Below are 26,352 nucleotides of genomic sequence, written 5' to 3'. Positions count from 1 at the left end.
AAACTGGCCCACCACCATCACCAGCTGGTGATGACCAAATGGGGCCATCACCATCACATTGGGCTTTTTTACACCCCCCTGGGAGGAGACACCTGGTCCATGAGCAGGAGTCGGGCAAGATGCAGTGGGGAAGAGGAGATGGATGAGCATCTTCACCATTGAGAAGCTCCACTGCTTTGCAAATGATTGCAAGGTGATGGCAGCTGCACCAACATCCTCCCGTGGCCACTTTACAGAGGACACCATGAAGACATATAAAGCATCTTGCTGTAAATTAGAAATACCATCATTTGGTTAGAGATGTGGGTGGGAGGAGGGAACCATGGGGACCGCAGGGTACGGGACACAACCAAGGAGGAACATCCCACAGACATCACGCAGACAGGAAATTTCTGTGAAAATATTGGAATATATTTGAAAAGATTAATCATGTATGATTTTACAGTACCACCCCATATTTTCATCTCATACTTTATTTAACAATATTAAAGAGGCACTTTAAAAGCACACATACAACATCATAAAACGGCGTTTCCTGCTCTCTCTCTGCTTCTCTGACAAAATATCAAAATAAAAACTTTTGACAGAACACATTGCACCCAAGGTAATTTACCTACAATATTTTTATACAATACAAAGAATTGTAAAGATACATATTAACAGAATAAAGCCTCTTTTTTTTTCTTTTCCTTTTAAATCTAAAACAAAACAAAAATAATAATTGCAGGACAGACGCAAAGTACTCTGACTGTTCATATCACATCAGTGCATTACTTCACCTCCTTGACTTGGGAGTATTTCAATAGTATTTAGTTATCTTCCATGTCCTCGTTTGCACCTGAGATTTCTTACCAGATTCAAAAGTTCGGTTCTATAACGTGCTCGTTTAGCGTGACGTAACCTTTTTGACACTATGGAGTACCAGCATACAGGATTTTTTTTTTTTTTTCCCTAAAATTGGATTTTTATAATGTTTTGGGTTTTTTTTTTTTCTTTTTTCCTGCTTCGTTTTATCTTACAGGTAACGGCTACTTCCTAATGGTTCCCTTTTATTTCTCAATCAAGGAAGTCTGTATTCACATTACAAAAGAAGAATAGCACCAGTAACTGCATAGTAAAAAGCGGATACCTATATAGCCACTAACTCAATACAGTAAGAGAGTTTAGAAGTGATACCGTTGAGGGCACTCGGACAGTACCGGTTTGGTGCGGTAAATTGGCACAGTTTTGTCGTTGCGCAACCCTCCCCACCCCCCGTAGCCCAACAAAAAGAAAACACACACGCACGCACACGCACACCCACATTAAAAAAAAAAAAACCAACAAAAAACCCAACCCTAAAAAATCAGAGTTTGTCACAAGTGTCAAGGTGCAGTTTGCTCGCGGTGGCGGCTCTCCTCCGGTTACGTCGTCTACAGTGGTCAAAGAGTGGCAGCATCCTCCGAAGGGCTCCGACAGCCCCCAGCAGCCCCCGAGCCAGTTCGTTATTCTCTCGACGACGTAGAAACAAATTCGTAGGGATGGCTGTCAAAATATAGGACACTCGATTCTTAATTTAATTTTTTTTTTTTTTTTCCTCCTTTTAATTGTATCATCTCTTAGGCCAGCTCCCAATTAAATGAATTGTACGGGATTATTTGTGCAAAATCTTCAAAAAAAAAAATTTGCTTTCTACAGTGTACTGCACCTTATGAATAAGACGTCTACGGAATGAAGTTCATCTCTTCAAGTACTTTGTACAAAGATAACACAGACACAGTCTCAAAAGGGTCTGAGATTTGCAAGTATCCTTATAACCTCAGCACTTCTGCAATAAAGCAATTGCTCTCGACGATTCAGTCTGCCCAAAGCGATTACAATTTCAGTTCATGAAAATCATCAGCAACATCAAAGTTCTAGCATTTGCATGATAAATCAGGTGAATTAAAGTAGATTAGTAGACACAAAGCAAACTATTTCACAGAGGCTGCAGTGCAAGTTCATTTAAGCTAGACAGAGAAATCATGCTACACAAACGAATTTAATGCTTTGATAATTTTTCCCTTGCAAACCCCATGAAAGCAGCTGAGGATCACCATAAGTCACTTCCATAAATTACTCTGAAGTATCTCTTCTTAAAGGAATTTTAAAGCTAGTTAATTTTTGCCCAAAGAGTTGGCTTAGCAGGTTGTTCTGGGACTCGGCAGTGCGGTAGCTGGCCGAGCTGGCCGGCTTGGCACCCCGGGCGGCGCGCGGGCTGTGCAAGGAGCCACGCGGGGATGGTGTTGGCCCCTTGGCCAACACTTGATGGAGGCTCTTCCCCAGAATGGCCTTCCTGCGCTTCATGTCCCCATTGGCGTGACGGAGATCTCCCTTCTTCTGGTTGCAAGTGTCTAGGACCGTCTTCTTCAGTTGGGTGCCCGTTTTGGGCTTGGGTACCAGTTTGTTGCAGTGTGTCTCCCTCCTCCCAGGGGAGAGGGCAGAAGCTTCGGCGTTGCTCCAGCTGGCACGTTTGAGCTCACCAGTGCTCTCGCTCCTTCCTGGGCATGGGGTCCGGGCTTTTTTCTTTTTCCCATCTCCCTCCATGTTCTCCCGGGAGCCAGAGCTGCTCCGGTGGCTCAAGGACTTGTGCTCTTTCCGCCTCTTGGGATGAAGCTTGCTGGTGGCTTTGCTTGGGTCCACATGGCTGTGTCTCACGGCGTTGCCAGCTGCCTCACCTCTGGGCTGGTGGCCGGTGGATTTGCTTGGGTTGCCGCCTTGGTCCTTGGTGTTAGTGCTGCTGTCCTTAGCCTCGGGCGTGGATTTCTCCTTCCCCGAGATGGGTTGCTGACCCTCCTCGGTGCTGCCACCGGGGCTGCCTACACTAGGAGCTGCCTCACTGCTGGGCTGGCTGCCCGTGGTCTTCTTCTGCAGGGCTGACTCTTTGGCAGCCCTGTTCAGCGTGGGAGATGGGGTCTTCTCCTTCAGGGGCAGGGAGTTGTACGCAGCTTCTGGAGATGTAGCCTTAGATGCACCTTCCCAAGAAGAGGAATCACTGGCACTGGGGTTGCACCACTTGTGGGTCTCCTTGGCTGGTGGAGCCTCAGTTGGCGGGGCAGGAAGCTCTGAGACCTTCTTGGCAAGCTGGAGAAATGGGATTCCATCCATGGCATCGGTGGCTGCATGAGGATTTTCCAGGACACCCCCTATATTTTCCTCTTTGTTGCCTATGCTTGTTCTTTTATGGGCATTGGTGTAGCCACGTTTCTCGGTCAGGTGTGGAGGAGAGAGTTTTTGATCTGTGGCCTGGTTACAAGCCAACCCAGCAAGGTCAATGGTAAACTCAGGTGAGTCCAAGAAAGGAAGTGGTTTCCCATCAAACGCTCCTTTCTCCAGCTCCTCGATAGACAAGGCAGTGATATGGCCGAGCTCCGGACTGCTCACCACAGCTTGTGGCAAAGATGGGGAGAGGCAGGGTGGTGGAGGCAGGGTGTCAAACTGGGATTTCTCCATCTCCGCCAGCAGGTCGGAGAAGTCACCCACCAGGTCTTCTGTTTTCACAGAGGGTTGGGGTGGCCCTGGGTCACCAGGTGCTGTAGGCAAGGAGTCAGTGGAAGCCTGCAGGCTTGGAGTTGTAGCCTCTACCAACTGAAGGTCACTAGTGTGGTCCAGGTGGACTGGTGAGCCACGCGGGAGTGAGCTGCTGTGGTGAGCAACCTTCCTCTTCTTGCTCGGTGGCATGCCCTCCCGGAGAGAGCTGTCCTCTTTCATCTTCTCCTTGCCCTCTCTGGAGGCAACACCAGGCCTCATGACCCCTCTGAATTTGAAAGTCTTGTTGCTTCCCGCCAGGTGCTTCTCCATGTGCCGGTCGTACTGCTCTTTCTTGGAGAAGGTGTAGTTGCACATGCTGCAGATGAAGGACTTCTTGATAACGTGCATGACGTCTGCGCAAAGCTCGCAGGCATACAGGGTGGTGTGCTTGATCTCCTGCTCCTCCACTATCCCATGCTCCTGACTGAGGTGGTTTCGAAGCTCTTTGGTCTCCTGGTAGAACATCGGACACTTGTGGCACAAGTAAATCTTCTGTAAACTGTGCACGACTAAGTGCCGCTGGAGCTTGAAGGGTTTGGGAAACTGTTTGCCACAGTGATGACAGTCCCTGGAAGGATCCTTGCAGTCCGGGTGCATGGGGACAGATTTTGGGGTGCCTTCACTTTTTGCCATGTGCTCTGGAGATGGACTGGCGGACGCTTTAGAGGAGCTGGGTGCAGGTGGCTTCACCTTGACATTGCTTTCCAAGGGGTCTTTCATTGCTTTGGCCTCTGGCTCGAGGGGCAGCTCCTTGGGGCTCTTGCTCTCTCTGCTAACTGCATGCTTGCTGCTGGGGTCGGCGTGCCGGGAGGACCTGCTGGGCTTCCGATACATGATGGTGTTGAGGAAGTGGGTGACAGCAGCATTGTCCTCACCGAAGCAGGCTGGCAGGCCCATCACGGACTTCTGGGCTTGCCCCTTGCGAGCAAACTGGGTGGCGTGCTCCCGGAGATGCTCGTTGTACATCCAGACATCGGAGATCTCTTTCAGGCACATCCCGCAAGCCCACAGACCGGCTTTGTTTTTGGCATGCTTCTCCTTCAGATGGTCCCTCAGCTGCTCCCGGGAGCTGAATTTGCGCTGGACACACATGTAGCAGGTAGGTGGAGGGGAAGGGTTATGAGAGAGCTTGTGGAAGTCCAGCTCCCCTAATGTCAGGAACCACTGGAAGCACACTTTGCATTTGTACTGCTTGTCTTTGGCCTTGATGGTTATCTCACTGCGGTTTTTCCCCAGCTTCCCATCTTCTAGCTTGCTTCTGTGCTTGCTCTGCTGGCCAGGCTTTGGCTTGAAACTCACAGCATTGTCCTCCCCGTGGCCAGGAAGATCTTCGCAAGAGCCGAAGAAGCACATGTCTCTCATTTTCAGCTTTGCATTCAGCATCTCGATGTCAATGGTATGAAATTCAGGAGAGTCTGAATCTTCATTAGCCTTACCATTGTAGGGCTCCTCTGCCAGGTCGGGGGGCTCAGAGCTCACTTCTCTGATCGACTGCTCATCCTCTAGGTCCATCAGAGGGTCAAACATGTCCTCGGCAGAGAGGCTTTCTCCCTCCTTCTCCAGGCTTCCCCAGATGCTCAAGCTGGGGATGTTGTCCACTTGGCTGTTTTGGCACAAGAAGGTTAGCATGTTGTCTTCCAGGTCAATGTCCTCCTTCCCTTGGTCAGTCTTCTCGCAGTCTGACCTCGGCGCAATGCTTTTAGACCCACTAGGAGCAGCATCTTCACTCTTTGCCTTGCTGCTGTGACACATGTTTAGCATTAAGGCATCGTCAACGGAGATGGTTTCGTATTCGCAAGGGTCCTCCCTGGTGACACAGAAAGAGCTGCTTTCGCTGAGGTCAGAAGCTAATTGGATTGTGAAGAGGTCAATGGCACCTGCTGGCTGGAGGTTTACCTCGGTGATGGCCTTGGGTTTCTTGCTGCGCTTCCCATACACCCGTGTGCACTTTCTCCGGACAAACTGGTCATCTCGGGGGAACAGCTGGGAGAATGTGGAGTCATCATCAAACAAGCTCTGGAGGTCTGAGACAGCTGTGCTCTCCACACATTGCTCTCTGCCTGGTGGCACATCTGCCTTCGCCCAGGGCTTCGGCTCGGCAGGAGGAGGGCTGGTCCCCGGTGCAGTCTGCAGAGCCCCTTGCCTGGGAGCCTTTTGGGTGGCTTCTGAATCACGTGTCTCCAGCAGCAGACCCTCTTCAGCAGGAGCCGTGGGACTCTGTGGGACACCACTCTGGTTCCCAGAGCTGCTGCCTGCTGCAGGACTGTCTCCTATCTCAGCATCCATCTCCTCTGTGCCATCAGCACCACGATGCTGCTCTTTGCCTACCTTGCCCAATCCTTTCTCCACTTGCTTCACAAACCCACTAACCCATTTTTTGCAAGCCTGTGTGTCTTCCACTCCACTTGGATCTTCCACCTCCCCAGGACAGGCAACTGTGCCCGTTACTAAGTCCTTGCTGACTGTCTCCTTTGAAGACACCATCCTGTCACCTGGGTCCTCTGCGAGCTCAGCTGCACAAGGGGACTGCTTAGCTTTTTCAGAGTGCTGGATTGACTTGTACCTGTTTTGCTCCTCTGTGGAGATGCAACCACCTGGCTCATGCAAGCCCTCCATGATCCTGGGCAGACTGGAGCCAAGAACAGCAGCGGGAGGACCTGCCACCTTCTCCAGCTCACATGGACCATTGGACTCATTGCTGCTGGGAAATACCTTTGTTTTCCTTCGTCGCACTTTCCTGTTTAGCTTCTTTTCAGAATTGCTGTTCACATCTCCAGGATCTTTGCTTTGGCTCCTTCTGCCCTTTTCTCCCTTCCTGGTTTGCTGTGCTGGGTCCAGCTTCCCAGATGTCTCCTCGCCTGCTCCCTTCATCTCTGAGTGCGGTCCCTGTGCCTTCATCTCCCTCTGCAGAACACGTGTGCGGTGCAGCTCCTGGGACATCTCAAAGGAGATGACGCTGAGGTCGCTGAGCACTCTGCTGACCACTTCTTGCATCTGGGTGCTGGGCTCTTTCTCCAGGTCTGGGAATATTTTCTTGGGGATGTCATCAACGTTGCCGGTTGGCATCTGTGAGCTGCAGGTTTTATCTTTGAACAAAGTCTTCAGACTCCTCCTGGGCATCTTTTGGGTTCCTTTTGGTGTCTTGTCTGCAGGAACCAAAGTGGATCTGGCGGTCCTGCTGGGCTGTGGTACACCACCATTCTTCACCTGGTGCTTGACAGCTTTGTGCCTGGTCAGGCCAGGCTTGGACCGGAAAGTGGCTGAACAAATGTCACAGGTCACTGGGAGCCCATTTGGCTTCTTTTCTTTGTGAAGTTCATTTTGGGAAGGGTTTGGAGTACTGGTATGCAAATTGTCCTCTCCTTGGCCCATATTGTTTAACACACAACTCCCAGCTTCTCCAGTCCCATGGGTTTTGGGTTTCTCCCCTTCTAAACTCTTTCCTCCACTCTCTGTGGTTTTGGAAAGACCACTGAGTCTCACCTCTGCTGCCTCTGAAAACTCATGGCCATTTAACTCAGCAGGACCAAGATCTCCAGTCCCTGTAAGACCTCTGGCACCTGTTGGGACCTGCTGAGCAACAAAACCATTGGACAAAGACTCCGTGTCACTTTGATGCTTATTTCCATCATCAGAGCAGCTTTCAAGCTTGTTCTCTTCATTCAGATTTACCTCTCTTCCGCTGATGATCGGTAGAAGATCTGTCGTGGGCTGAGTTGGGTAATCTTGGGTTTCTGGAGGAATGGAGTTAACAACCAAATCTGTGATGGTGCACGCCTGGTTTTCTTTGAAATGAGAACTTGACAGCACAGCACTGGTACTTTTGGGTACCTCTGTTCCACCACAGCAGGGAAGACAGCAGTCCTTCCTGTGCTGTTTCTGGGGACCATCCATCTCCAAGGCAGAGCCCACCAGATCATCAGCGTGCAGCAGAGTGCAGAGTCTTGCTGTCCCTTCTCTTTCAGGTGGTCCATAGTTACCCAAAACACCATCAGGGAGACTGTCTTTGACCACCTCTGTTGGTGCAGCCCCACAGTGATGCAGCGAGGGAGGAAAGGTGGGTGCCCTTTTCCATGTCGCTTGCTCTACAGGGCTCATGGTGGGGTGATGGACGTGATGGCTGTCGACCTCAGGAGGACACCTCTTCATGACGAAAGAACTCGATGCATTAATCAGGGATGCGCTGTATTTCTTCTCTTCTGAAAGCTGAGTGCCAAAGACGGGGACTTCTTCTCCCTTGGCCCCAGCACTTTGCAAGCACTTGGGGTTAGAAAAATTGGCCAGCAAGGGCAAGCTGGCCAGAGGTTCACTTGTGTAATTACAGCCATTGAGGGATGACTTCTTGCCATTTCCTTCTCTGGGAACCTTTGCACCGACTCCACTGGCTTTCGCCTCTGGCACCAAGTGGTGATCTTGGTGGAACTCTTCCTTGGAGGAACCAGGGGGGCTGGTGGGACTTGCGGGAGCGCTGCACAGGGGCTGTGCTCCCTGTCCCACCTGATTCCTTTCCAGCCTCTCTGCTGCTGCACTGCCCAGCGTTTCTTTCTCCAGCAAACTACGGCTTAAACGGGATTGCTCATGTTTTTTAAATGCCAAGGTCTCTTTGTTTTTATCTTCCTCCTGCTCTTCCACGAGCTGATCAGCTTTCTTGCCTTGCCCTGGCAGTGGGGTCACCACTGTGTTTTCGAGTGGCGAGAGGTCATTACGCTCTTGGGAAACACCATCTGCACAGATATTAATGTCATTCAGCTCCACATGTTCATTTGCTAAGTGCTGCAGCTCCGTTACATTATTCTGGAGCTCTGGCTTCACCAAGGTGGATTGTTTTGCAGGGTAAGAGCCCGTCGCACCGATTGACTCCAGCTGCTCGCACCCACCGGACAAAAGCACAGCCTGTTTCGCTGGGGCAGCAGTATTTTCCACGTTGCCTCCAATGGGGACATTCCCCTCCCCTTGGGCAGGGCAGTATGTCTGATTTTCTCCTTCCAAGGCACCACTGCTCTCCTCTTTCTGCTCTGGTTGGACGCGGGTGGTGACAGAGGGGTGGCTGGGAGCAAGCAGCATGGGGAAGCATGGCATCAGCAGCTCCTCTTCATTGCTTTTCACTGTTCGAGCAACGAAGAGCTGGAGCTGCTGCAGAGGGTTGGCAGATGTCTCCTGGGATGCCAACATCTTCTGGGAGCCACAGTCACTCTCCTTGGGCAGACTCAACATATTGAACAGCAGCACTTTTTGCTTGCTGGCTTTGTCGCTGGGTCCGGGAGCTGGGCAGGTGGTGGGGCTCTTCCTCTCCTCTGTTTCTTCTGTCAACACAGACCCACCACCATCCTCTTTGAAGTCCATGGTGTGTTTTGCCATTTTGGGTGACTCGGGCCTGCTTAAGGGTCTTTCCTCTGTATCTGGGACCTCTTTGACGTGAGGTGAAAAGGTGAGATCCAAAGCTGGGGTGGGACCTTGCTGAAAGCCAAATTCAGGTTTATGGTTTGGATGATGGGCATCAAACTTCTCCTCCAGCTCTGCAGCATCAGCAAGGCTTTCATCTGCTTTCCCTGGCACAGGGAAGCTCTCGGCACCATGCTGGCATGGCAGGGGTGGCAGGGGATCTTTGGTTGCTTCTGCTGCCTTGAGGATCTTGGGGAACATGGAGTCGGTGACAACAGGAGGGCTTTTTGTCACAGGGTCTGTGTAGACGGGAGCCTCCGTTTGGTCTGGTGTACGTGAGCCAGGTAGGCTTTTGGAGGAAGACCCATTTTCCATCTTTCCAGAGTCACTTTCCTTGGCAGTCGCAGTTCCCCGGAGCTGTTCGCCGCTGTCTTTGGAGCAGAGATGGTCCGTGGTGAGTGGGGCTGGTGTGCACATCCCTGCCTCCAGCGAGCCCAGCTCCACCGGGCAGGGCCAGGGCTCTCTGGGTCTCTCATAGTCCCTGTGGGTGCTCGTGATGGCCGGCTTCTCGCTTCCCAGCCTCTCCCTGATGCAGAGGCTTGAAGTGTCCAGCTTGTCTGCCAAAAGCAGTCCTTTCTCCTGGCCTGTCTCTTGCTCAGCCGGCAGTGGTGGAAACTGCTTGGCCACCTCTCCTCGCAGATGGGCAGCAACGTGTTGCTCGGGTTTCTGAAGGGCGATGGAGGCCTCGTTATCCAGCTTGCTGGTTTGCAGTTGACTTTCCAGCTCTGTGACTAATCGCTTGATCTCCAGGTCATCATCTGATATGTTGTTCATAAAGGTCACGTTATAATCCGTTATCCTCTCCGGCAGCGGCAGGGAGAGTTGGTTGGTGGGGACAGGTCCTTCCTCTGGGAATTTCTTGGCTAGTGGCTTCTCCACTGAAAGGTTGTGGAACTGAGTCATGTCTTCTGGCAGCATTGGAGCCACCTCCTCCATGAGAGACCAGTCTTTCTCTGGCATGAATGGTGGATATGGTTGCTCAAAGGGCAGCGGCTTGCTGGGGGGATTTCCAGGGCAAGTGAATGTTGTCACATAACCATCCTTGCTTGCAGGAACACTCTCGTACAGTGGTGGATCAAACTCGGTGACAGGAAGCTCTCCAAATATTGAAGAGGAATCGAAGCTGAGAGGGGAGGAGACCTTGCCCTGCGGTGTTTCTGCAGTGTAAGGGGAGATGCTGGCGTGCTTCTGCTCAAAGGAGCTGGTGTTGATGTCATCCCGGCATAAGTACATGTCATCCATGTGTGAGGAGCCCAAGGCTGGGGGCTTTGAGAAGAGGTTGTCATCGTAGTGACCGGGAAGACTTTTGGGATTGAAAAATGCATTGTCGCTGCTGATGTATGGATCGGCCGCCTTGGCAGTGAGCATCATCCCCACTGCATCCCCTCCATATGGGGCAACTGGTGCAGGATAGTCCTTCCGACTGTCACAGAGCTCATGGGCCTTCAAGTATTTGATGCCCGCTTCCGAGTACGCAGCGCTCACGTTGCCAGGACTAGCTTCGTTACCACCGTGGGATGTAGCAATTAGCTCTTCTGCATGGTACTTCAGCCCATCACTGGTGAAAGGGTCAAACTGATGCCTCTGGTTGACCATGGTCAGCTCAGGTGAGTCCTGAGCTTCTAGGGTGGCTTCTCCTGCCTCACTCGTGTGCTTTGCTATTACTTTGGGTTCTTCTTCCCCCTCTTTACAGGAGAGCCTGACGGGGCTCCTGCCCGAGGTGGCTGTGCTGGGCAGCTGCCTCTCCTGGGCCTGTGGCAACAGCTCCTCCTTTGCACAGTCCATCACAGCAACATCTGGTTCAGTACTCAGACATGTCCTGGAGCCAGCTACCAAAGGTTTGGCTGAGCCAAACGGCCTGCTGCCCCTGGGAAAGTCCTCTTTGTTTTTCTGGCTCTTCTTTGGGCTTCTCTCCTCGGGAAGGCTAAGTGGAGTCCTTGGCACACGTGCTGGGCTGCCTGAACGCCTCCTCCTCTGCGTGCGTCCCTTCTCACTGCCTGAGCCAGCCCCATCAGTGTGGGGTGGGCTGGTGCCCACCTCGCTGGGCATGCTATCGCTGTGGTTGCTGCCGGTGGACGACTGGCTGCTCCGTCTTCGGACTCTGGTGGCACAATCCTCTTTCTCGCCATCCCCCTGGCTTGAGACACCCCCATGCTCCCGTGCCTCCCTTTTCTGACTGTCCCTTTTCCGGCTGTAGCTCCAGGCTGGATCTTTCTCTTTGGTTCTCTCACTTCTTCCTGGGCGTTTCTTGCTAAAGCTGTACTTGGTCCTCCTGACGAATCCCGTGCCTTGCTTCTTCCGTCCCCGGGGCTTGCTACACTCTGCCCCATCATCATCCGAGTCAGAGACATAGTCATACTCCTGAAACCTGCCCTCCCTGGCAGCTGGCATCAGCCTCTCAGCAACCTGAGGGAACTGTGCCTGCTTGCTGCTCTTCACCTGCAGTTTGTGGAGCTTGTTCTTCTGCTGCACAATCTTGTGGATGAGCTCCTTGCTCCATGTCCCGCTTCGGGGCTTCCGCTTCTTCATCTCCTTCATGGAAAACCGGGGTGGCTTGGAGCTCTTGGTGGCAATGCCCTGCCCCACCTCGCTCTTCATTGGAGGCTCCTGGCTGAGCTTCCTGGGATGCTTTTGGCTAGAGGTGGACTTGGAGGAGGTGGTGACCGGTGGGATGCTGTTCTTCCTGCCTGCCCGCAGCCTGGCCGTCCTCTCTGCTCCTGCTGCCCCTGGATCCAGCTCCTGGGCTGCCAACCTCTGTGCTGCCCTCCCCTTGTGAAGGTGCTGCTTCCCTGCCCCTCTCTTCACCTGCTCCCCACCTGGATGGCCGTCCTCATAAAAATAGCCAGCCTTGGCTTGGCCTGCTGCCTTCTCCTTGGCTGCTGCCTGCTTTGATTTGTTTTCTGAGGCCAGGGCTTCCTTTGTCTTGTGGGACACCCCACCACCAGCTGCCTTCACACCTGTCAGCTCTTCATCAGCAAACACGTCTATGAAGCTGCTGTCGATCTCTGGATTATCTGACTGGTACCCCAGGCCGTTGAGGGCTTCGGTGATGAGGCTGTCCAGCTTGGCATCATCGATGTCCAGGTCCGAGGCGGTGAGCGGTAGAGAGCTGGTGGTGAGCCCGTTGAAGAGGCCGCCCTTCAGAGCATCTTCCTTGCCCTCGCTTTTGCTTTCCCCATCCAGCAAGAAGTCATCGCTCTTGTTTAACGCCAACAAATGTGCCTGGGGGTCTGGAGACAGCCCCAGGCTGGGGGGTTTGGGGGGCTCCGAGGGGAGCACTTTCCGCCCCTCGGCTGCCCGGGGAGCATCCTTGCCCTCTCCCTGGGGAGTGGGATGGGAGGTGCAGAACTGGCGGTGCTGCAGGAAGGAGGAGAGGTTGCTGTAGTTCTGGTCGCACTGCTTGCAGGTCAGGAGGACATCCAGCTGGTCCAGGCTGGCGCTGCTGAGCGAGCTGGCCAGCAAGTGATGGGAGGAGTATGGCGGTGGAGGCTGCTCCCCATCCAGCCCATCTGAGCATCCTTTGGCCACCTCCATGCTGGGTTTGTGGAACGGGCTTGCCGGGGCGCATTTCAGGAGGCTGTCGTCTTTCAGGGCATCAGGAGGGAAGTGGAAGGACTTGATGGAGTCCAGGGTGTGGTAATGAAGTGAGCTGGAGCTCAGGACATCAGAGGGATGGAAGGTTTTGTTGCCGTCCTTGGGATGGCAGGGGTGCTGGAAGAAGGGAGAGGGGGTCAGCGCTCCAGACATCTGGCTGTCTTCGAAGCCGGCGTTGAGTGGGCTGCTGGACATGGGGGAGAGCGATGAGCAGGTGCTGCTGCAGGTGGGGTTGGGGACAGGGGATGGCAGCGGGGACTCACAAGGGGAGGCAGCCACCAAGGCTGATGGCGGCAGGACCAGCGCTGAGCCTGACGAGCTCCTGGAGGGAGGAGGACCTGCTTGACCCATGCTGTAGAAGAGGGCTTTGCTTCTGGAATCGCAGGCGGGAGATCCTGGCTCCTTCCCACTCTCGAAAGAGAAAGCGCCTGTCGAGTTGGGGTCTCCCCTCTGGACCCCGAGGCTCTCTGCTGACAAGAGCTTTTTGCCGTGATACCCTGGAGAGTTACTTACGGGGGGCCCTTTTTGAGCCTTCCCGCTCCCCTGCCACTCCGACGTGACCAGGGGGAAGGGGAGCTTCTGGCTGGTGATTTGTCTCGACAGCTCTAGCCTGTTTTGACCGGGCATTGCAGAAGCGAGGTGTATTTGCTGCCAAGGCATCCTGGCATTTTTCTGCCTGTGCTGCCTCTGCTCGGGGCCAGACTGGCACTCGAATGAGAACTGGTTTCCAACAGGGTTTGAATAAGGTGCTGAATTCTGGTCCATGGGAGAGAACGCCTTAGTGGCACCTTCCCAGGCTTGCACAAGCCTGGGGTGGGTGGGTGCCGTAGTGGGAACGCTTGTCTCGAAAGGCACGGATCCTGCGCTGGCGCTGCCCGAGGGTGAACTGCAATAGGCTTTGCTCTGAAAGTGCACTTGGGAGAGAGAGTTTGGTGGCATGTTCCTTCTCAGAGGGCTGCTCTGGACCAGCAGCCGCGGGCTGGGGACACTGTCTTTCGCTGAGGCTTGCCTCTTACCGACTGGCTTTGGCACACTAGGCGAGTGTAAACTAGACGGAAAAACAGCTTGGTTTTCTTGGAAAGTGCTTGGGTTTTGGTCGATAGCACCAGACGAGGCGAGAGCACCATTGGGGTCGGCGGCGGGATGCTCGCTCCTGCCCTTGCAGCACGGCAGCGGGCTGTGGTGCGGGGCCGGCGGCGGCGGTGGGTGCAGGAACGGTGGCGGCGGCGGGGGCAAGCCATACAGCCTGCCCTCGGGGGACACGCTCTCGTAGGAGCCGCCGCTCAGTGCCTCCTCTTGCCACTCTCTGGAGGAGGAGTGGAAGGCGAAGGTGCCGTGAGCCAGCTGGCCGGCGGTGAGCCCCACCTCCAGGTACTCCTGGCTCCCCGCGTCGCTGCGGTACGGCTCCTTCCCCGAGTCGTGCAGCAGCTGGAAGGGGTACTGGCACGGCAAAGCCCCCAGGCCGTGGGCACTGGCTTTGCCACCTTCGGGGAAAGAGCTGGGCTTCTGCACCGAGATCCCATAGCTAGCACCGGCAAAGCTCTTCTCCGGGGAAGCCCAGGAGTCGGCCCCGTTTGCCTGAAACTCTAAATAATGTAGCTGCCCATTGGTGCCGGGGCTCTTGAGGGGGATGCCGGTGGCGGGGGGCTGCCCTTTGGGGCCGTGGGGGGGAGCGGGCTGTGAGGTATAGTTGGCAGAGGTACGGCCGGCCGTGGCGGCATCAGGGAAGCAGCGGCCGAAGCCGAGGTCTTCTTGCCGGAGCTCGGCCTCGCGCTGGGGGATGCTGGGCACGTGGAAGCGGTAGCTGCCGGCCACGGGGCCGTGATTTGCCTCTGGCTTCTTGGGAGGGGTCACCTTCTGCTGGGGGTAGGCGATGCCGATGGTGGGGTTGGGCCTGGTGCCGGCGATACTGAGCCGGTAAAGCTGATGGTGGCCCCGTTCGCCCTTCCCCGAGCGCCGGCTGCGCTCACGGGCTCGACCCTTCCCCGGGGGGGACTGGGGGCTGCCCTTGACCTCTCCCCAGGCGCCATCGTTGCCAAACTTGGGTTTGCAGTGGAGGGATTTGAAGTCGATCTTTCCCGCTTGCTGGGGCCGGATCACAGCTTCCCGCTGGCTGTGGGGTTCCTTGTCCTTGGGGCTGGGGAAAGGGGACGTGCCCTCCCCACCGAGTGTCCTCCCGTCCTTCTCCCCACAGCCTTCAAAGCCAAAGTCCTTGTCGGGGTCTTTGGGGCCGGCCTCAGTATCGCCGATGGTGTAGACATGCTGGGTCTCTCCAGTCATGATACCGAGGTGGGGGGAAAGGCTAGAAACCCCCGTTTTCCCGTCCTGCTGCGAGCTGCCGTCCCTCCGTCACGGGCATGGTCCTCCGCCGATGGGCACCGGGGCGGTGAGAGGGGCAGCAGCTCCCCGGGGCCGGGGTGGCACGGGGTCCCGAGCGCCGGTGGGGCTCTGCCACATCGTTTCAGACCTGGAGAGGAGAAAAGAAGAGAAAAAGTGGCCGTCAGCCAGGGGAGAGGGCCAGCGGAGGGAGGGGAGATATTTTGGTCCCTTTTCTTGGCGCTGCGGTGGGGAGGGAGATGGAGGAAGGGGCAGCACAACCCCCCCAGAGCAAAGCCCTTCAGCTTTTGGCTCTTCAAAGGATGCTCGGAGCATTTCACCTTTGGCAAAAGCTGCTGAGGGAGGCACTTTTTTCCTCCCAGAGAAGCTATTTCTGGGTACTACTTAGCAACATAAGCAGAAAAAGATGACAGAAGAGCTCCACCTACGGATTAGCGGGAAGGGCTGTCGGGCCGGGCTGGGAGAGGCGTCCTGGGAAGGGCTCCCTGTGTCCCCACATCCCTGTGTCCCCACATCCCCATGTCCTTGTGACCCTGCTCCCATGGCTGGAGGGATAACGAGGTCGGGCTGTGCAGCAGAAGGCTTTTGCTCCACCACGACTCCCCTCCAGCGTGTCCTTTCGACCTCGCCACCTCTCCACCAAACCATTGCCCTGAAACCCCCGGAGAAAGGATTTGAGCATCTGCTGCCTCTGCCTTAACTTCAACATCCCCTGCAAATTGCCCTCGCAATTTTAGACACTGTTAAGTAGGTGAAAGCGTAAAAACCGAGTCCCGAATTTACCAGCTGATTTTACAACACAGGACCTCAGGGCATTAGACACGAAGCACAAGTCAAGAGCAGCCTTTTAAAAAGGCAGCACCAGGATTTTAGCCCCAGACACAGGTTATAGTAAAAAGAAGAGTAAACCCCTGTTTTCAAAAGTCTGTTGGAAACAGAAAGGGTTTATTTCTCCTCCCTCACTAGAAACACCTCTTTACTGCCTGCTGCAGGGGGCAAAGGCACGAGACTGCTGGGACCTGGGGAGGGGGCGACCTGGCTGCAAAGGAGCGTAAAATTCAGTTTATAAGTCTTCTCCTGGGTGTAATTCTTATAGCTCCCCAGCCCCATTTGGGGTCCATCCTGTGCTGCACGGCCTTGCCATCCCCGCCCAGCAGCGATCTGAGCAGAAAACAAGAATTTCTGCAAGAAAAGGGGAGCCACCTGCATCTATTTGGGGTCTCTGCTGCCTGCACCCAGTCTCTCAGTTTGTGTTCAGTGCCTGGCACGCACACAGCACCCGGGGGGAGCACCCAGCGCTCTGTGATGCTGCTGCAGCACATAGGCATTAATAATAATATTATCATATAAATATATATATAGTGATGGCAGAGGCATGGCTGCATCCCTGCCGCTCCTCCTGCAAAAGAGGGGATGGCAGCTTGGGGCTGGGGGGGGGTCCCCGCTCTGATTTGAGCTGCCGGGCTCGAATTCCTCCGCCGTTTCACACCCCACCAAGTGAAATGAATCCCGGGCTGATAGATATGGCTGGACCCTATCGCCCTCGTCACCCCCCCAACCCCCCCGTGCCGGCCAAAGCTCACACGCGGCCCTTTGGCAGGCAGGGGTTTTGCTTGCAAAACAATGCGCCACTTATGCTGCTTCCAGCCACAACTGCAGAGCCTGTTTGCTGCTGTTTAAATTTGCAAAGGCTCCTTGCCAAGATAAAATACCCAAGGCCAGCGCTCGCTACATTATCACAGTCGTGCTCTTTCAGCCACATAAAGGAGCCCTTTTTTTTTTTTCTTTTTTTTTTTTTTTTTTTTTTTTTTTTTGGAAGGAAAAGCTCGTGTGCGTCTCTGTCGAGCTGCAGGATTTGCATGGCAAGGGCTGGGGTTTGCTGGTGCAACAGTGCTGAGTGCCAGGAGAAACAAACACTCTGCTCCCTGGGCTGGCACGGGGAAGGGGATGGGGAAAGCAGAGCTGGTGGCACGTGGGACTGTCCCATCGATGAAGGGGATCTACGTGCCGGGATGCCCGGTGGTGGTGGCAGAGCCTGGGCAGGATATGGGCATAAATTTATCCCATGCAAATGAGAGATGGCACATGGAGATAAGAGCACGGTGTAAATTAGGGCTTCATTCCCCCAAACCCTGACGCTTGTCCCCTTGCTGGGGCTTGGGGGTCCTCCATCCCTGCGTGGGGGGGTCCCTCCTGCTGGCTGCATCACCGTTCGGATGGCAGGGCAGCCCGGGGAGCAGCTCGGTGCAGAAATGTGGGGCCCCTCGGTGAGGTTCAGCGTTCGATGGGGTGTTTGATAAGGAGGGCTGGGCGTGTTGATTTAAAGTGATATTCCCCAGGCAGCTGCCTGCATCCATCACCGGAGGGTTTATGGATCCAGCTCAAACATAGTTCGCCCCTTGCGGGATGGGAAACCCAGAATAAAATGAAAATAGGGACCATTTAATCTCTTTTTTTACAGACTCTCAACCCGCTCTTTAGCCTATTCCCAGGACCAGGCTCCTCTTCTGACACTCGCATCGATTCTTGGGTTTTAATGTTTCAGCTCCTGGAAGAGGAGGTGGAAAAGGATGGGAGGGGGGCAAAGGAAGGTTATGCTTTAAAAACAACATGTGATATCTGTTGCCAGCCTGCCTGGCTGCAGGGAGAGTGATCCCCACTTACAATTGTGTGCCCTGCCGGGTGCTCAAACCTTTCACCTGTCCCTGGAGCATCCTCCCACGCTGGATGACATGACGCCACCCACAGCCTTCTGCGTCTTGAGGACACAGGGACAAGCCGTGCAGTGACGGCAAGAGCCTGGCTGGCAAGGCAGAGCCCAGCATGCCACTCCGTGGGGCAGGTCCCATCCTGCTGGGAGCCCTGACATGCCAGGTGGGTTGTGATTCACCACCCCAGCTCCCTGGCACCCAGAGCCAAGCAGCTCAGCTCCTTGCACCCCCAGAGCCAGCTGTGCTTGAGGGGCAGAGCCGAGGGTCCCCTAGGGCTGCCTGTGCTCCCCCGAGCACCTTAGCACTTCCCCATCCCTCTAGCACTTATTCCTGCAGGGCTGTCCCAGGATGCATATCCTGGGGAACTGCATCACCCCCAGCCCTGGTAGTGTCTACTTCCCAGGAGAGAAGAGCTGTGAATCCCACCAGCAGGATGCTGAAGCTTTGCATCTTGGCTGGGACACCATTATGGGGACCACACCATGAAGATCACCATGCCCCCACTGTGAAGCAGGTGAAGCATCTCCCTGGGGCTCAACCCCACTCTGGAGGAGAACAATGGGAAACAAAACGGTCAGTGTGAACAGCAAAAAAACCTCAACACCCAACAAGAAAACACCACCAGCTGCTGAAACAAAGCACGAAGAAAGGGCTGAATCGGCGGCGCTGCCTGCAGAGAGGCAGGTTCAGCCCCACTGCCCAGCTCCTGCCTGGGTTCAGTCAAGCACCGCTCTGGGCAGAAGGAAAAAACTCCTTCCTTGTGGCAGGGAGTGGAGGGATGGCCTCGCTGGGGGATTTGGGAGAGCCGGGTTCAGCGCTGGGCTCGGCCTCTCCCTTGCATGACCTTGGGTAAGTCAGTTAATCGCGGTGACTCAGCCCTCCATCTGTAAATCAGGCCCGATAATGCTTCCCCTCGCCTATCTGCTCTCTGCATCGTCTATTGAGATTAGCAAAGCAGGGACTGTTCTTGCTATTTGTATGGAGGGTGCCCGGGCCAGAGAAGCCCTAGATGGGGCTGGGAGATGTGCAGGGCTGGGTGTAAAGGGGTCTGATTGGGGTGGGGGGTCCCAGGAGCGCGGCTCCGGTCGGGGTTTGGCACAGGCAAGTTCACAGGGTGTTCCTGCAAGGTGAATAAACAACCATCCCGGGACGGGGCTGCTGTTATCTGGGTGGGTATCGCGGCCGGAGGCACTGTGGTTTCGGCAACAGCGGCTCAGGGACGGGTGTAGGAGTGGGTGGAAGGAAAAAAAAGTCAAGATGCCAGCAGGGTGGCATCACCCAGGCAAATGCCCTTTACTGCGGCTGGCGGGAGGGAGATGGGCAGGGGGCATGTGGTGGTCCCCAGATGAAACCCCCCCACCACCTCTGCAGGGGTGCCTCTGAACACACTTTGGGTTTGTGTCCCCAAAAAGGGGTATTTAACCACTGCCTAAAGGATTTAAATCCCACCCAAGCGGGGTGATGCTGTGAAGAATCCCTTCCCCTTGTGAACTGGCCCCTTCTCAAAGCCTGGCGCCTCTTTAAACTTTCTGTCTCTCCTGGTCGGGCTGCTGTGGGGCCAGAAAAGCAGCTGGGGAGGTCCCCAAGCATCCCTGGGGGGGGCTGGGGACATCCCCTGAGCCTGTCGGGGACGAGGAGGAGAGCATCTGGCTCCCAAAAATAGCATCCGACCCTGCGCTGTCAGCTGGCCCGTACCTTGGCACCCTCCGCCGCTCAGCTACTGCCGGGACTCACTTTCACCTCCCATGAAATATGAATTTCTTGGCTGCAAAGGAAAAGAGAAAAATATGTCAGGAATCCGTGTTTGGCTTGGCTGCCGGCACCGCGGCTGCACGAGGAGCGCTCGGCCGCCAAAAGGAGGGGTTCCCACCCCAAAACGCCCCGTCAATGGCCACCCCCAGCCGGGTCCCCGCAGGTGGGTGGCTTTGGCCGGGTGCGTGGTCATAGGGTGCTGTGGGAACCAGGGAACCAAGCAGAGGTGGGGTCCCACCTCCCCCTCTCCTGCATCCCATCTCCATCCCCTGCATCCCAGCCACTGTCTCTGCCAGTTGGGGTCCTGCAGACCCGAAGCCTTGCAGGGATTTGTTGTAACTGCAGTCAGGATACGGTCCCAAGCGGCAGGAATCTTCCTCAGTGGTATGAGGAAGAGGAGGAAGGGGAGGCTGAGGATGGCCAAAGCCCAAACCACAGCCCTGGGTGTGCTCAGGGCACAAGCCAGCCTCCGGCAGGTGCTGAGAGGAGCAGCAGGGCAGTTACCAGCCGGGTCTGATCCTGCACCCTGCACCCAGCGATGAGCTCAGGTCCCCCCTCCAACACCGTCCCCGACCCTCAGTGCCCCCCAGCTGGGTGGTGACGTGCTGGTCCCCACGATGCCCAGCCCAGAGCAGGCAGGTGGTGGAGGAGAAGCCCACCTCCCACCCATCTCCATCCCGTAGCGTGCCGGATCAGGCCACGCTCCCAAAACAGCACTCGCCTATGTCACACCTTGGGAGTGAGTTGGGAAAAGGGCTCTTTTTCCCAAGTTTGGGAAAAGGGGGTTGGATTTTAAGGGATCACTTTTACCTCCCTGCCAGCCCAAGGTCCAGCCTGGAGTTGACGCACGTTCACTGCTCCCAAAAGTACAGGGGTCATATACAGAAACATTGAACCCTGTTCTGTCATTAACCCATTTTCGGATCAAGTAAAGAGAAAAGCAGGATATAGGGTCTGGTTCCTGCCCTGTCAGGATGCAGTGGGTGGGAGCATCTCATCAGGAGGGATGCAACACCTCCCTTGGCACCCCTGGTCCTGGGGAGCCCCCGGAATTTTCTTGTCCCCCAGGAGGGAAGCTGGGATGGAGACCAGGGCTGGCCCCATGCCCAGGCACTGCCCAGTATGAATGGGGCAGGTTTGGGGATGGACAGAGGCTCTTTCTGAGAAAGGCTGGGGGGAGGCTGGAGGATCCCCTGGGCAGAAACCACAGCGGGAAGGAGCTGAACCCTGGTGGCTACAGCTTGAAAAAGGCCTTGTAAGAAGGGCTGGGAAAGATGCTGGAGGCGTGTACACACACATGCACTCCTGGATGGTCTGGTCTGGCTGTGTCGGGGCAAAGAGCACTGCGAGAAGTTGTTTCCAGCAGATTTTTCTGGCCCGAGAAGAAGTTGGAAGGTAATTCAGAAAGTTTGTTTCTTGCTCGCAATGATCCAAATTTGATTTTCTGGATCCGAACAGCTTTGGATTTCCAAGCTGGTGAGAATCCAACTTTCGCTTGGGATCCAGATTTTGCAAACAATCCTAATCCTTCCTCGGCTTATAATGCAAAATAGGGGAGGAGGGCAGGTCCTGGGGCAGGCAGGGCCGAGCCTGGCAGGTCCCTGGGCACCCCGTCAGACATGGGGGTGTTGCAAGCCGGTGTCTTGGCGCCGTGCCTGGGGTCCCTCCTGGAATCTTCAGGCTGCCCAACCCTGAGGTGCTGCAAGAAGGCTGCATGTCTGGCAGAGGGGTTGCACCATGGGACACAGCGGAGAGGAGGTGTAGGGAGGGGAGAAGACATGGGATATGGATCAGCCCTGGCTGGAGGTCACCCCAATCCACACAAAAAGGGATGGATGGATCAGGGTGACCTGGAGAAGCAAATCCTGTAATTCCCCAGCTGGGCGGCTGTGGGAGCTGGGCGTCAATCAGCTCCGGCCACTCGCTCCGGTCCCATCCCCAGCCACGGCCAAACAGCATCTGAGTCTTTTCCAAAGGAAATAAGATGGCTGGTGATAGAGAGCGGCGAGGCTCTCCCGAGGTTTAGCTCAGAAGCTTCTTGCCCATCACGGAGCAGGAAAGGCGGCTGGGATGTGCCGAGCAGGGCCGGGAGCTGCCGGGGCGAATGGGGACAGGTTGGAGCAAGGTCAGGGTCAGGTCTCAACCCTCTCTCCCCCCGCCCCCAAAGCAAGTTCTGGTTCTGGTTCTGTTGTGTTTTGGCATGGGAGAGTAGAGCCCTTCAAAGCATCTGCTTCCCTAAAAAAACAGAGGCATCGGACATCTGAGACCTCCTCCCTTCCTGCTCTCCCAGCCCCTGAGACTGCGGCAGGTTTAATCTCCCCCAGGAATCAGCAGAGGGGCTGGGCCTGACAGCAACATCTTTGTAGGGTTGTAATAAAGAATGACTTATTTTGACATTTATTTAAGAAATATTAATCTTTCATTTTCCTTCTAAATGCTCCTGTTTGCTAAGGAACTATCTGTTACCTAAGTGCTCCGATAAATCTTCTAAGGTAAAATTACATGTTAGATGCTGCCAGAAGGGTACATTTAAGAATGCTTCCTAAATTATCAACTGCATTAATCTTAATTACTTCGGTAAAAGTAGAGTCTGGCATTAGGGTGAACTAAATTGAACGGGTGTTTGTTTGTCTTTATCATATCACATATTTGAGATCATTTAACAGAACGCAGATAAAAGGCGTGCGGGGCAGCGAGGTACAGAGCAGCTGCCTAATGAAAATGATGGCTCCGGATGACAAAGAGCAGGCAGGAGGGGACAGCAGGAACCCCTGGGGTCCCCGACACGGCAGGACCCGCCTGGGGCAGGGTGACACACGGGCAGAGGAGCACGGCAAAGAAATATTAAAAAAAAAATCAAAATTAACTCTTTAGACATAATTTGGAGCGATCAAAGCAGAAGACGGGAAGGATAAAAGCAGGTTGGTGTCCTGCCGGGTGCTGGGGGAGGCGAAGGGCTCTGGGTACCATCGCATCCCGTATCACCCCGTGGCAGCTGGTCTGCATCCTGCCAGGGCTCAGATGGACACAGCGGGATGGACCCCAGCCCGCCATCAATTTTTTGCTAAAATCTGGCTGCTGTTCTGCTTATTTAGAGAATTGCGGGGTGCCTGAGTGGGCCCAGGCCCTCGCTTCAGTATTTTAAGGCACAGAAATGAAATTAAGCGTGGGATTAAGTGCTCTCTTTCACTGGGGCCTTGGAGAGGTATTAAATATTGCTGCGGTGAAATCTCACCATCTCCCCAGGTCTGCGTGACCTGGGCAGATTTGTTATCAAAGCGGAGTGGATTTGCATAAGCCAAAAGGGAAGATTTTTCCCCCGGCTTTAAATTTAACAAAAAATTGTCCATCGACACCCCTGGGCACAGGATGCTGAAGGGGAGCCGGTGGAATAAGAGGAGAAATGATTATGTGTGCTACCAGAGATGCGGATGAAGGATGGATTTTTGGGGAAGAGGAACCCAGTGACAACATTCCGACTGCCCCCAGCCCTGGCTGACCCCCTCGGGCACCGCCACGGCACGGCACGCCGTGTCCCACGTCACCGTATCCCCCTTGCCGTGCTTTCCTGAGATAGGGCCCCTCTCCACATTTCCCTCCTAGCCTTCCGTGACCCCAAAAAAGGAAGAAAAAAGGCAAAAAAGCAAAGGCAATGACACCATTCCCAGGCCAATATCACGTTTCCTTCCTCCCGGCAGAGCCTGGGTCTGCTCCAAGCTGCCTTCCCCTCCGCTCCCGCTCCCAGCCCTGGTCAAACGGGGACAGGAAACCTGAGAGCAATGAGCACATCACCGGTATTTTCACCCAAGCCTCATTTAGCTCCTTGTCCTTTTGGCATCCTTCTCCTCCCCTTCGCTCGGCGGCGCGGCTGCCGCAGCGGCTGCTCGAGGATGGGCGGTGGGGTGCTGGTGGGGGGGGATTCCAGATCAGAATCTGCCCCACGTTCATTGGGGCCAGTTCTGCCTTTTGGGCAGGCACACGCACACACACACGTATCTCCGAGAGAAATTAATTGACTCGTTGCAATTAACGCAGTCCCAGACTTCACATGGGGTTTTGCTCCTGCGTCAAACGGACGAGCGCTCGGATCCAGCCCTCGCCCACCGGGGTCCCGTGAGCCCCCCCATCTGTGGGCAAGCGATTGGGGAAAGGCCACTTTCCTGCAGGTCTCATCCTTTCTAAGTCTACACTGATGCCCAGCGACACCAGCCTGGCCAAGCCCCAGCAGACAGACTGACGGACTGCCACTTCCCCTGCAGAGGCTGCTCTCCGTGAGAGTGGTGAAATCCCATTATTCCTCCCCAAGCTGCTCTTGCTTAAAGGGTGCAACGGCCACAAAGACCCATGCAGCGGCTGCTCGAGGATGGGCGGTGGGGTGCTGGTGGGGGGGGGATTCCAGATCAGAATCTGCCCCACGTTCATTGGGGCCAGTTCTGCCTTTTGGGCAGGCACACGCACGCACACACGTATCTCCGAGAGAAATTAATTGACTCGTTGCAATTAACGCAGTCCCAGACTTCAAATGGGGTTTTGCTCCTGTGTCGAACGAGCGAGCGCTCGGATCCAGCCCTCGCCCACCAGGGTCCCGTGAGCCCCCCGTCTGTGGGGCAAGCGATTGGGGAAAGGCCACTTTCCTGCAGGTCTCATCCTTTCTAAGTCTACACTGATGCCCAGCGACACCAGCCTGGCCAAGCCCCAGCAGACAGACTGACGGACTGCCACTTCCCCTGCAGAGGCTGCTCTCCGTGAGAGTGGTGAAATCCCATTATTTCTCCCCAAGCTGCTCTTGCTTAAAGGGTGCAACAGCCACAAAGACCCACGCACAGCTGGATTTTGGCAGACAGAGTGAGTGACGTTTCACGGATCACAGGCAGCACGAGGAGCATCACGGCTTTGGCCGTGGATGCTCTGAGAGCAACCCCCCAGGCTGATTGAGATGACCTTGTCCCCCTCCCAGGCTTCTCCCCAAGGTCAGGCAGGAGGGATAACCCACGGCGGGAGCCCTCCCAACCAACCCCTGGTGACACAGACCCCTTTCATCCCCTGTAACCCACCTGGCACCATCCCAGGGAGTCTCACCCATCCCTGGTGGTACCCAACGGCCGTGGTGGCCACCCCAGCCTGGAGAGCAGAGTTGCTCCCATCCAGCCTGAACTAGTTACTGCAGGATCTGATAGGAGGAGACTGCTGCTAGATTTGGGGGCTTTTAAGCTGTCAACTTTCCTATAATTATTAGCAATGTTTTAAATAAGCTCTCTTCTGAAATTTGCTTCTGAAAGACAAGATTAATGAGCATTTCCTTTGGGGATTTATTGCACTGTTAATTATTCTCTTCCAGAAATTTGGTTCAGAATATTATCAGCTTTTTTTTTCAATTAAAAGTGATTATAATTTGCTCTGTATAAAAGAAAAGTGGATTTAAAAAAAATAAATTATAATATCCCCCCTTCCTGATTAAGTATAATAGTCAAGTGATGGAGATAAAAGTAGCCAGTGGCTCTGGCAGGCCATGCCACGCAAGACATGAACTTGGTGTCCCCCCCTGCAGCAGCTCCATCCCTGGTGGGGTCCAGCTCTCGGGATAACGTGTCGCACAGAAGCAGACTTGCAATTTATGGAGATTTCCTGCAGAGGGAAGCAAAGGTGTCTGCAAGCAGCCGCCCGGCGCGGTGCCAACTTTGGACAGGAGATTCGTGGAGGAGAAGGCTGGGGATGGTGAGACCCAGCGATGCTGCTCCCGCAGCCACCTTCTCCCAAATAACGTTTGGCTGCAATTTTAGGCTCCTCACGGTGGAGGCCAGGAGATGCTCTGTGGGAGACTGATCCCAACGGGAGTGTGCAGTGAGAAACAGTGGTTTCTCTTTTCACTTAAAAAAAATGCCTTTTTGCACTAGAAAAGCTGTAGGGTTTGAACTGGGACCTGAGCAGGGACAGCCCTGGAAAAGGGGCTCAGGTCCCCGAAACGCAGCCCAGGCCAGGGACCAGCATCTTGCTGGTTCACAGGCTGTTTGCCCTTCCCAGCAGACATTCCTCGTGTGTCTCCCAAATGCAAAACATTCAGAAAATGCCCTGAATACAAATGCTTTCCTGGTGGGGGACGGATCCGATTACACCCAGGGCACAGGAGGGAGCAGCCCCACGCATGGCTTTGCTGGAGAACACCCTGCAGACTGCACAAGAACCCCAGACCACGCATCCACTCCGAGGTTTGCTTTAACCCCAGCCTGTCCCCGCAAAAGCCTCGCTGCTTGGTTTGGCTAGTGGAAAGCAAACAAGATGTTGAGTAAAAGGCAAAGGCTGGGTGGCAAACATCCTGTACCAGCACTTCTCTCACCAGGACAGGCAGATTTGGCTGGTCCCTGGCAGAGTCACGGCTGGGGGACCCGTGGGTGCTGTCCCATCCGTGTCCCCTGGCACACAGACCTCAGGCAGTGATGGGATGCTCTGGGCTACATGGACCTGCTTTGGGTGCCACCTGCCCCGAGGAGCCAAGGAGCTTGTGTTGCTGCCTTGGAGGGCTTCAAGCAGCCAGCTGGGATCAGGTACCCGTGCCCAGATGCCGGGTGAGGGGCACATCACAGTCTGAGCAGGACCACAGGGGTGTGCAAGCGCGGTGTGCATTGCCCATCTCCCAGTCCACCTTCCCTCTGCCTACCCAAACATGCCAGCCTGGGGTGCTGGGACCTCCAGCTGCAGTGCTGTGATTATCCCCCCTCATGCAGCCCCTCCTGAGCTGGCACCACTGGCTTCCATCCTCCGTGAGCTCACACGTGCACCAGAGACATCCCTGCAAAATCCCCGCCACTCTCAGGACGCAGTCCCAGACTTCAAATGGGGTTTTGCTCCTGTGTCGAACGAGCGAGCGCTCGGATCCAGCCCTCGCCCACCGGGGTCCCGTGAGCCCCCCCATCTGTGGGCAAGCGATTGGGGAAAGGCCACTTTCCTGCAGGTCTCATCCTTTCTAAGT

General features: G+C 55.0%; 1 protein-coding gene across 1 annotated transcript; it reads right to left on the bottom strand.

Annotated features, from left to right (window-relative positions):
* Positions 1-929: 929 nt before the first annotated feature.
* Positions 930-14,865, bottom strand: ZNF469 (zinc finger protein 469). The gene is made up of 2 exons (XM_014942127.1): positions 7,739-14,865; positions 930-7,453 (listed from the first exon to the last, which is right to left on the bottom strand). The coding sequence occupies exons 1-2, from the start codon at positions 14,863-14,865 to the stop codon at positions 2,095-2,097; spliced, it is 12,486 nt and encodes a 4,161-aa protein (XP_014797613.1). The 3' UTR covers positions 930-2,094.
* Positions 14,866-26,352: the final 11,487 nt, after the last annotated feature.

Source organism: Calidris pugnax, unplaced genomic scaffold (genome assembly GCF_001431845.1).
Source record: "Calidris pugnax isolate Ruff unplaced genomic scaffold, ASM143184v1 scaffold28, whole genome shotgun sequence".
NCBI lineage: Eukaryota > Metazoa > Chordata > Aves > Charadriiformes > Scolopacidae > Calidris > Calidris pugnax.
Note: the sequence above shows the minus strand (reverse complement) of the source record. Positions and strands in the feature narration are given on the sequence as shown.